Genomic DNA, 12,097 nt, shown 5'->3' on the forward strand with positions numbered 1-12,097 from the left:
TGTCATTTAACTGAGGGTTGGGTCAGAATGCCCAATAAATGCTTAACTTTCTTTTCCTTTGAGATTCCTAAGAGCTTAGTAATTCTGCAGCTTCTATATTTTTCCCTGGTTGAGGATACTTTCCCTTCAGCCTAACTATAAGTTATTTTGCTCTTATGGTCATCCTCTGACCTTTCCCTTCAAACTTTTTCATGCTGTACAAGAGTTCACTTGGTAGATTTGCTTCAGTGGGAACAGAGCCTGAGATTGTGTTGTAGCATGCATCTCAGATGCTTCTGTAGACCATGGAAATCCTTGGCAAATTAATGGGTGGAAAGCCATTTTGAGGTGGGGGGGGATCAGAATCACAAATATGATCTAGTCCTACTCTTGAGCAAGGTGTACTATACCCTCCTAATGCACACCATCCAGTGATATAGTGGTAGTGTTTGAAATTACAAAGGTTGTTATGATGGTCTCCATAGTCATGCCCTCAGGGAGTCCAAAAATGCTGACAGTTTTATTGGTCCATATAAAGAAGCTAATTCAAACAGTTTTCAATTTCACTAGCTCCATGTTTGTTATTTAAAAAGCCATTTGGTCTTAACTGCCCAATCAAGACCAAGTCTCCCCCACCAATACTTTGAATAACAAATGGTGTTATTCACAAAACTAGGAGTTCATTCATTTGTTTTATGTTCCTTCAAGTCATTTCTGATTTATGGTGACCATGTCTTGACACCAGAATAGCATTGCAATGTTGGCACCAATTAGGACTATGGAAGGGTTTTCCACAATTGGGGTGCCATAGCAGAGAAATCCTTCTCTCATGTCCTCCCACAGTGTATTGCCCCCCACCAGTGGGACATAGAAGAGATCCCCTCTAATAGATTCCAATCCTCAGCCAGGTAGATTTTAATGTAGTTAGTGTTGTTGCTGGAGAGACAGTGTGGTGCAGTGGTTTGTGTATTGGACTAGGACTCTGGGGATCCTGGGTTCAAATCCTCACTTGACCATGGAAACCCAACGTTGACTTTGGGAAGTCACACTGTCACAGCATAGAAGAGATGCCCTCCAAGAACCAGTAAGATTAGTAGGAATAAACAAGGCTGGCTTTTGTGTCAATGGGTGACGAATCTCTTCTGGATTTTAGTCCAGATCACTAGGAACAGAGTTTCCAAGCCAAAGGGCAAAGTCACAGGTCAGGAATAAGTGGCTCTTCTGATGCTTTTGGTCTACAGCTCCAAGCAGACCAAGTCAGTTTAGTCTAATTCAGTTTCCTCCCACCCGCTCTCTCTTTTGAAGAATTAGAATTCATAAATTTCTTCATATTTGGGATGAAGGGAAGTTTATGTTTAGGAAAGTGAAAGAGAAAGGTGGTGAGCAAGGCATAGATATCAGCCTCATAGTAGCTCTGCTGCAGATGTTTGCTAGAGCCTTGGACTTCAGCCAAACAAATCTTCCTTTTGTCTTATAGTTCATGGAATTCCTTATCTCTCCGCAACCTTGTACCACACCCCCAAACCTCAAATATGTAATTGCTGAATGAGCTAAAGATATGCTATCTCCGGAGGAATATAAAAAGATCACAGCAGCTGACCCCTGGGTTTCCATTTCCCACCATTTCTGATTGGAAAGCATGATAAAGTTAATGGGATTTCCTCCTCCTGCAAGTCCAAGAGGTGGAAGTATAGGAAAAAGCATAAAAGCCTCACCGTCCTTTGTGCAGGACCCACCCTGGGTTCACTTATCTATATATGAGAAGGCAGTGAAGAAACACGGTGGACAAATGCAGTCCTTTTCCTTAGGACTGTGAATTAAGGTAGTATGAATCCTGTTGGTGTCTCACATATGCATATCTTTCCATATGGAAGCAACTGGGCATTTGTGTCCCACCAAGAACGTCCATTCGAGGTTGGAAAAGCAGAATTAGATGTATGCTGCCATTGGGCATCTAGATGAGTATATGCATGTGATTTGAGACTGCTTTAACTGCCCTGGTTAAGTGCTAGGGAATTCTGGGAAGTGTAGTTTTGTGAGACATGGAGTCTTCTCTGTCTGAGAGCTCACAATGAACTACAATTCCTGGGATTCCCTAGCACTGAGCCGGGGCAGTTAAAGTTGTTTTGGACCAATGTCTTCCCCTTTCCCCACTGGCTGCTGCACCTTGATATTTGTGGCGTCTCCAAGCATCCCTCCCATTAGCTCAGGTGAAATTGGGGCTGTATGTTATGATGGCCTTTAGTGTGCTCACAATTGCTCCCTGTTCCCAAGGCTTCTTTCTGTGAGCCCTTGGAACATGCACCCTGAAGTTCAATTGACTTCAAGGCAACTGAAGCCTTGATGGATTTGTATTTACAAATGGGGAGCCAACCACCCATTCAGTAGTTGTCATCTCCTTCTTCTGAACCGTGTCGTCTGCCTTCTACTGGGGAAGTGACTGGTAATTCTTTCTCTCTGCAGAATGGCGTCAAGCAAGTGGGGCCAGAATGATCCTTCAGGATGAGGACCTCACAACCAAGATTGAGAATGACTGGAAGAGACTCAATACTCTTGCCCACTATCAGGTAAGGGGCTAGCTTTTCAGGTTTCCTAAAAATCGGTTGGGAGACTCATGACTGTTCTCAGGCTTTGAACTCCATTTCAAGGGATGCTCAAGTAGGATAATACATATACAGTACATAGCAATACAGGAAATGGTTTGATAAACAGGCACCAAAAGAACATCAAATAGTAAGCGACAATTATGCAATGCCTGGGAAGGCTTCTCTGAACAGGATGGTTTTCAACTCCGTTTTGAAGCTGGTTAAAGAAGTTATGGCTCTTGCTCGCGGGAGAAGAAGGTTCCAGGAGTGAGGGGCAGCAAGGGAAAAGGGGCGAATCCGAGATGGGGCAGAGGAAATCCTGGGCTGGGACAGCAGACCTTGACTACCAGAACGGAGGGCCCTGGTGGGAAGGTGAGGAGAAAGAAGGTCTGATAAGTAAGGAACCGTCTAACTAAAAAGATTGTATGTACAGCGCTGTGTAAATTTACAGCACTTCATAAATAAAGGTTAATAATAATAAATAATAATAATAATGAAGCAGACATTGTTTTTAATGAAGGATGGTTGCTGAATTTGTGTGTGCTTTTAAAGGGGCTTGTAATTCAACAATGTCTTAATACAGTAAGTCCCTCCCATTTGCAGCTTTGACTTTTGCAGATTTTATTATTCATGGATTTGAGTAATATGTTATCTCCTGGAATCTCTAGGTCCTTCAGAACAACTCTGCCATAGAATCATGATGGACAGAGATTCCCAGAGAAAACACTTCTCTTGGCATTTGTAGGTCCCCCTATGTGCTTCTGTGGTCAACTTTTGGTGGATGACCATATAGTTGCTCTGAAGGACCTAGAGATTCCTAGACAGGTGTTTTCTCAGATGAAAAAAATAGTATGTGTGGTTTGTTTGTTTGTTTGTTTTTTGTTTTTGTTTTTTTGGTGTGTGTGTGTACTTTTCCCATTTTCATGGGATGCCAGTGAATGTGGGATGTCTACAGTAGTCCCTTTCCTTAAGCAGGGGATCTGTTCCGGACTCCCCGTGTAAAGGAAATTCCGCATAAGCTCAAGCCCCATGAAAGCCAATGGTGCTCGGGCTCGTGGCGACACGGTGGTGCAGTGGCATGCGCACACCATGGGTGCATGCACCATTACTCTTTCTGGTGCACTGTGCCATTTCTTCCGGCGCACCTTCCAGCGTATGCTGGAAGCTGTGTAAGGCTTGCCCACATATAACACGGGCGCACTGTACTATAATTAACATAGGTTTGTTTTAATAATTTAATTAAATTTATAATTTATTGGCCTATACCCTGTTGCTAATCTCAGCTAGATAGACCGATAAATCCATTGAATTTTACTGTACCACGTGCTGACTTGCCTGGAACAGTCAATGGTTTTCACCCCAGGGTTCTGTCCTGGGCCCATGCTATTCAACATCTTTATCAATGGCTTGAATGATGGAATTGGGGACATGCTTATCAAACTTGCAGATTACACCAAATTAGTAGAGGACAGCCACCATCTCAGAGGAGGTCAAAGATGGTGGTGGAAGTAAGCACTCAGGACCAGGAGCAGCCCAGTCACACTAATGTAGGGGCATGTGTCAGGGAGAGCTCCCAAACCAATATATATGCACTTGCCTTCATTGACTTGAACACAGTGAGAACAGGGGTGGTCTGATAGTCCATAGTCTTACTGTAAGATTATGCAGCTGCCATTCCAGCCCACCTTCAGAACCAGCAGCCAAAGTTGGATGACAGGGCTCCTTTCAATGACACAAGGAGGGGGATGTAACTAACTAAGTAGCTGATGGAAAATATCAGCAAAAGATGCTGTGACTTAGTGGTTAAGGCACCAATTCTGATGATCAGAACATCGGACGGTTGGCAGTTCAAGGCCCAAGAGCTGCATGATGGGGTGAGCTCCTGTTACTAGTCCCAGCTTCAGCCAACCAAGCAGTTTGAAAGCATGCAAATGCAAGTAGATAAATAGGTACCACTTCTCAGTAGAAAAGTAAGAACATTCAGTGGGAAGTGTCGAGTTTAGTGACAGAGATGAGCACAGCCCCCTACAGTCTGTTACAACTAGACATTCATGTCAAGGGACTACCTTTACTTTTACCTATCAATGAAAAGTGATCATCTCCTTGGACAGCTCCGTTCATCCCTTCACTAAAGTAGATCCTAAATAATAAAACCAGGAATGGATTCACTGGCCTACAGACATGGAGGGCTGCCAGTTGCCACTGTCTCTATCTATTTGTATCTTCCTTTGTCTGTTTCTGCCTGTCACCTTGGTGACATTCAATCAGCAATATCCAGAATGCCTATAGGATGGAAAATAGTCATTCAACTCCCTTCCTTTATCCAGCTTTCTCACTCACCCCCTCTGCCTCACCTTCCCGGTGATGGCTTTGGATGAAATGTCAAGCCACAGATTAGAAACAGATTGGGAACGGAGATGAGATAATGAGGAGGACAAGAGTTAATTCCAATCAGACCAGGAAGGAGATTGATGTGCTCTATCCTGGAGGCTGAAACCACAAATCTTGAGAGAATCTTGCATGAAACCAGCATGGGGATGTTCCAAGGTGGAGAGGGAGTGTGAAGATGCCATTCATCCCTTCACTAAAGCAGATCCTAAATTTCTCAGAAGAAAAATGTCCCTTTTCTTCCATTCCGCTACCCTACCTACAACAATGTTTACCACTTTGTTTTGAAATGATAACTACCATGTTCTCCACCAGAATGACTTGAATAGGTCTGGGGCACTAGCAAAATTTGATAAAGTTATTTGGGGGGGGGGGGGGAGTGCTAGTCCCAAATCTCCTAGATGGCTTGGCCTTTTGCTATACTGCCTGGGACATTCTGAGAGTTGTTAGCCTAAATCCATCTACTAATCCCAACCAGATTACCATAGGTCTCCTAGGCAATGAGATGCTCACTTGTCCAGTTTTTCACTTGTATAATTGATTTAATGGAGCTAGCAAATTGGAAGTAGCAACTGGATTATGGAGGTAATTGAGAAGAGTGATTTTTCTAGGCTATAACTGTGGGAGATCTAAAGTGCTGGAGATCCCACTGTCAGTGTAATTGTTGCTGTTCTGACATACCAAGCCAACAAAATCATAAGATCTCTTCCTTATTCCCCCTTAACCACAACTCTCTTCCCATGTAGTCTGCCAGATACGTCATTTCTGGTCCTTATTTCACCAGCCAGGTGACCACCATCCTCTCAGTGGGACACTGTTGTCACTTCCCCATTTATATGAATATGAGAAAACTGACTCACAGATGTTAAAAGCCACCTTTCCAGGCTCCAAGGAGAGCTGGTTAATTAGCATCTCTGAGATGCTTTGAAGATGAAGCCACTCTGTGTTAAGTGCTAATTATTGTTATTGATGATAGACGAGCTGGCCGCGCTTTCCTAGGCCTCCTGCTCTCCCTTGCACCTCTCCAGAACTACAGATTCATCAAAGAAGTTCCCAACCTGCAATTTCACTTTGCCCCGGCTTTATATGCTGTATTGTTTCACTTCTTTTCTTTGCAGAGGCTCTGAGATGTTGCCGATCACACACTGGAAAGCTTCCTGTCTTTGGATAGCTTTCCTGCTCTTCTGAGCTTTTGGCATGGAGGGGGAAGGTGGGAGAGTTTCTCCAGTCCCTGTTGCCCAGAATCCACCTTCCTTGAATCCCATTGTGGGAGAAAGGTGGGATATAAATCCTAGAAATAAATAGATAGATAGATAGATAGATAGATAGATAGATAGATAGATAGGTAGGTAGACCTTTCTCTGAGGTTCCAAATTCAGAGATAAATAGCCATGTTCATCTGGAAAATCAGTATGCAAACGGATCTTGTAGTACACTTGAGACTAGTAACAAGTAACAGCAGCAACAAAAACGCCACCTGATAAACACAGTGGTTGAAAGTAAAAGCAAACTTAATCTACTTATATGTATGACCATCATGTCATACAATGGTTGCTTGCTTATATCACTCTCTCCTGAGTGGTGCATTGAGGGCTTGGAGTATTGATCTTCCTCACAGTGAGCTTTCCACAACCTGATCATCTTGATGATAATGAGTTTTTGTTTGGTTTTCTTTGGTTTTCCTAGGTGCCTGACGGTTCTGTGGTGGCTTTGGTGTCCAAGCAAGTTACAGCCTACAATGCTGTCAACAATTCCACAGTCTCCAGGACATCTGCCAGCAAGTACGGTAAGGGCCTCTGCACCTTTGTTTCTCAAACTGGTATCCCATCTCTCCTTCTGTGGTGTACATGGCTCTCTACTCCCCACTCCTTCATCCTTACAGCAAGAAACCCTGTTGATGCTAACAAAGAGAATGATGTCCTAGCTGGGCCACTAGGCTGCATACATGACTGTCAACACACTCATGATGTGCAGGCCATTCAGTTAGATTTGCACGCTCTCGTTTTTCCTATGACACAGCCAATGATGGGTGGAGCATCAAAAGGGGGTTTACAGAACAATAGCAATCTGGCCAGTGCTTTAAATGCAAATCAAGATTTAAGGATAGTAGGACATTTCATATAATAACTGTGTATGTGTGTATGTGTCTTCAAGTCACCTGTCAACTTATAGTGATCCCATAGATTCCATAAGGTTTTCGTAGCTGAGGAATACTCACAGGTGGCTTTTTCCAGTTCTTTCCTCTATCTGATACAAAAGTCATGAGAGCGAGTATATTGTGTATATAATGGACTGAGTGTTAGATTTGCATTCTGGGAGACCTGAACCCCCACTCAGCCATATAAAGCCAGGATTTCATCAGAGGCTTCCTCTGAAACTGACAGAATATGACATGTTCACAGTCAGCCAGAGAGATTACGTGGCTGAGCAGGATTCAAACCCAGATCTTTCAGAAATTGTAGCACAACACTGGAAATACATGTAGAAACAATTAAGAAGGTTTTTCCTACCTCTATTTTTGGGATGTAAATCCTTGAGTATTTTGTCCTTATATGTAAGGATGAATTATTACAGTAATTTTCTCCTCGCTGCAGGAGGAAATACATATTCCTCCATGGTATCGACCTGTATTTGAACATTTGGAAGTGTTACAGAGGAATCCTTCTGCCCTCCCCAGATGTGTGGCTTTCTGTGTTCTGCATAGGAAACCCATCTTTAATACAGAAAATGGGGAGTGGGGTGGACAAAAAGACATGTTTGTCTCTGCAGATTAATGATTCCACAACTTTTGGGATGTTGGGATACCAGGAGAAATTGCCATATTCTGAATGGTCTATTATTATGCTTAAAGAGATTTATGCTGGGAATATTAGGTTTATCCCTACTCCCCCTTGCAACTGGGAACAAATAATGATGAATATTCTTTCCACCCCTACATCTACTTGAGATATTTTTGGAAAACTTGTTCAGGTCCCTGCTTATTTTCAGATAATGTCTACAGGGTCAGGGGGCTGAGTGGTAGGTAAAAGGAGATGAAGAAAGAAAATGGTAGCAGCACTTCTGATACGACCCAACTAGGTCGAGTCATGACCCATCAGTTGAAGTCCAATGACTTAAGCGGTGGCCATGATGCTCCAGGCTGCTTCTGGCAGTAATTAATCCAGTTTGCAATGCATTAATGAGGCTTCCGAGAGAGATCTTCTACTTCTTGGTGACCCTTGCTCTTTGCTTGCAGCAGTTGACAATTTGGGTCCACTTTAGATATTTAACCTTAGAGAACCACAGTCTTCCCCATTTGGTAGGAGGATTTACATACTCCTCTCTGAAAGGTACAAGAGCAGCTTCCAAAATCCCACTTGTGGAATTTGGAAACAGAGCCAGAAGATGGGCTTAGATGTCAAAGCCCAGCATAGAAAAATGTGTTCATTTCTTCATTCAGATTATCAGCCTACATTAGTGACAGAGCTTCAGGGTATAAATCACAGCCATGAATGAAATGGACAGTTATGCATACTGCATGTGATTTTGACAATACATGGCTCTGGAGATGGCACAAAATTAGTACCATCACCCCCCCCCCCCCCCCGAAATATTGACCTTAATTTTGAATATACTACCTCCTTCTATATGGAGCTACCAAAAATTTGAAATCATCAGTAGAGGATATTTTGCATGTCTCAACACCCTGCAAGGCTACACCGTTGAATACAAGTGGCAGGGCTTTCTCTGTATTAAACCCTTCACATACACTATAGAACTCCCTGCCAAAAGAAATTAGAATCATTCCACCCCTTTTGAGCATCTGGCGGGCAACTAAAGCTAAAACTAAAACTAAAAACAAATTCCATACAAATAATTTTAAAGGCAGACAGAAAGAACAATTTTAAGGATGAAAGACCTTTGATCCTTGACATTGTAACTGTCATCTGTTAAAATTAGTTATACTGAGTTTTTTTAAAAATTTGTTTTAAAAGGGGTTGTCTATGTAGTTAGTGTTTTAATTCTTTAAAATCTATTTTACATTGCTTTGGTGGTCCTAGTAGGCTGAGAAGTGATACATAAATGTCATTTTAAAAAAATTCTTCTGCAAAATGCTTGTTTTTTTGTGTATGTTTTACTACAAACTGCATTTTTGTACGACCCAAAATGTATATTTTTGTTTCCGTTTATTTATTTTTATTTAGTTATTTCATCTGTATGCCACCTTTCTCCCCAGAGGGGCCCAAAGCAGCTCACAGGTAGAAACAGTTGGGTACTCTGAGATGACAGATAACATTGCAAAATTCAGAGAGGCAAAGAACAGATGAAAAGCTGTTCTGATAGGCACATTAGTCTGGAAGTTACAAGTTGGGTCAGGATTGTATAAAAATGCAGGCTGAATTAAATCCTTCAGGCATCCTCATCCAGCATACTCTCATAGTTGGTCCAACTTTGATATAGGACTTCCCTCACCCCAGTTCCCCTCCCAGAACAGGTGAGAGATGGCCTCCCAATCTTGATCCTATGTGTCCTTGAGGAATTTCCTAAGGTTTTGCATCCTTCTGCTTTTAGAAAACATGATCCGCTACACAGGTAGCCCGGATAGCCTGCGTTCCCGGACACCCATGATTACACCCGACTTGGAGAGCGGAGTCAAGATGTGGCATCTGGTCAAGAACCATGAACATGGAGATCAGAAGGAGGGCGACCGAGGGAGCAAGATGGTGTCAGAGATATATCTGACTAGGCTGCTGGCCACCAAGGTATGCAAGAAGGGGAGGTAAGACAGAGCGGGGGAAAGTTTACTTTTCTAGACTGCAACATCATAAATCCCAGAGTTGCCAGAATACCTGGATTTGGGGGATCCTGAGTTGTGTCATCCACAAAAATAAAATTTCCAAATTATTACAGAACTTTAAGTAAAATATGTGAAGTATAATAGATATAATAGATATAATAAGATATAATAAGTTACTGATGATCTATTGGGAATGTGAGAAGTGATTGGTGTTTGGCTGAATGTTTGAATGAGATTTCAAAAGGTTGGTATTTATGATGGTTGGTAAGAAATCTGAATTAGAAATGTTAAGAGGGTTAGTCAGAGGTAGAGATTAGTTAGGAATGAGAGATGGGAATTAGAAAATGAGAGAAAGATGTGAGTTAAGGTGCATGTACACACTAATTGTAGAAATAATGCAGTTTGACAACACTTTAAGGGCTATAACTCCATCCTACATCCTTGTAGTTTCACAAGCTTTTTAACCTTCCCTGCCTAAGAGTGCTGGTGCCTCCCCAACCTACAAAACCCAGGATTTGCAAAGCAAGTGGTGTCAGTCTCTGAGAACTTTATGTAGTGGTTATTTGAATGCTTTTGCTGAGACACACCTTTGGTAGAAGCATAGGAAAGGAGGGGAAGGAAAAAAGGAAAATGACAGTATTTTTAACACTGACTGTTTTTTATTTAGTGTGAGCTTATAAACCCACTTCTTTGTATGCAGAACCACGTGATATTAAGGCCTCAGGTTATAAAGCATATTTATACAGTTGTGGGAGTAGGACAGAAAGTAATAGGATCCACAAAGGTGCAAATCGTGTCCTTTGGCCTCAATTTTCAAAGGGCTGAACAAGGTGATACAGGCCTTTCTGATATTTACAGTGGTTAGTGTTGATGTTTGAAAGCAATAAATCTGCTTACCAAAACTTAATTTCCCTGGGTTCAAAACTCTCTGTGAGAAGATTAATTTTGCTCTCTGTCCAGTGGCAAGGACTTTTCTATTAATATATTGTGTGCCATGAAGTCATTGTCTTTGTTTGTACCTTTGGTAATGGATTGGAATTTGTGGATATAGTTTAAAGATTTTTCTTAGTCTCAAAGGTGCTACAAGTTCTCTCTACATACTGAATATAGTTTAGTTCATCTCCTTCTAGTTTCTCTTCCTTGTGGTCTGTTTCTTTTTCTTGTGACGGCATCAGCTATTCAAGGGTAGTGGTGCCCAGTGTTGGGGTTAGATGAAAAACATCTTACACATGTGGATTTGAAGCACCATGTTTATGGAAATAACAGTAAAAAAGCATGTATGTATGTTATAGAAAAATAAAGAAAAACATCTCACACAAGAACCATAAGGGCATCTAGAAGGTCCCAACATTTGATGGCAGAGCAGTAGGACAGGAGGAGTTCCTCACATTTGGTGGTAGTGGTGAACAAACCTCACAGATCATCCAGAAGGTGACCACAATTTAGGAGGTCACATGCCAGTCAAGAATAAGGGCCTGGCTAGCTTCTCTTACTGTTTAGAAAGTAACCAGGACTAATTCCCTTTACCTTTATAATATTTTATATTTACAAACTCTAAAATGATAGATAAATTAGAGCTTAAAAATCCAACCTGGAGATGACTGAATCATTTCTCACTTTGCACCTCCTGGTTTTTTTGTGCCCAGATTCCAACCAGTTTTTACAATATAAAGTAATAATAATAATAATAATAATAATAATAATTTGTTTTATTTATATACCGCTATTCCAAAGATCATAGCGGTGAACAGCAAGTAAGCTAATTAGCAAGTACGCTAATTTGCCCCCAACAGTCTGGGTACTCATTTTAGCGACCTCGGAAGGATGCAAGCCTGAGTCAAGCTTGGACCCTTTTGCTAGTCTTGAACTCGCAACCTTGTGGTTTTGAGTGAATGGCTGCAGTACAGGCATTTAACCACTGCACCACCAGGGCTCCATAAAGTATGAGACATCAGTGGAGGTGGGGTATGTTTTGGTGTTTGCCACCACTCTAGAAAGTCTTTTGAGTTATTTTATGGGTGATTTGTAATTTCTAAGAAATTAAATAGAGGGTCTGTACCTGGGGGCTTTGCAAAGACTTGGCAGCAATAAAAACAGGGATGTGGCACGCTCCCCCATCTTTTCCTTAAATAAGTACATTTGGATTGCCAACCATTTTGTCTTCAAAGGCATTGACATGATCTCCTAGTACCTTGGCAACAAAGGGGGCTTATTTAGGTCCTTTAAATAGAAGTAAAATGCTGCATCTGTGGATAGGGATGGTACTGAGATCAACAACCAATACATATCACTGGCTGCTGGGCGGACTAGAGCTTGTTTGGAAGAGCAGCTCCAGAGCTGTATGACTTCTCTGTGCACAAATTGTCCA

At 41.9% G+C, this 12,097-nt stretch overlaps 1 protein-coding gene across 2 annotated transcripts in view; it reads left to right on the forward strand.

Moving 5' to 3' along the window:
• Positions 1-12,097, forward strand: part of PLXNA4 (plexin A4) — a 597,539-nt gene that overhangs the window by 546,679 nt on the left and 38,763 nt on the right. For both annotated transcript variants that reach the window (XM_089527462.1, XM_089527463.1), the window contains exons 26-28: positions 2,443-2,546; positions 6,639-6,738; positions 9,504-9,694. In XM_089527462.1, coding sequence (XP_089383588.1) covers positions 2,443-2,546; positions 6,639-6,738; positions 9,504-9,694 — 395 coding nt within the window. The remainder of the gene's footprint in view (positions 1-2,442; positions 2,547-6,638; positions 6,739-9,503; positions 9,695-12,097) is intronic.

This window comes from Sceloporus occidentalis, unplaced genomic scaffold (assembly GCF_023333645.1).
Source record: "Sceloporus occidentalis isolate IW3139 unplaced genomic scaffold, rSceOcc1.0.p SCAF_5, whole genome shotgun sequence".
Lineage (NCBI taxonomy): Eukaryota > Metazoa > Chordata > Lepidosauria > Squamata > Phrynosomatidae > Sceloporus > Sceloporus occidentalis.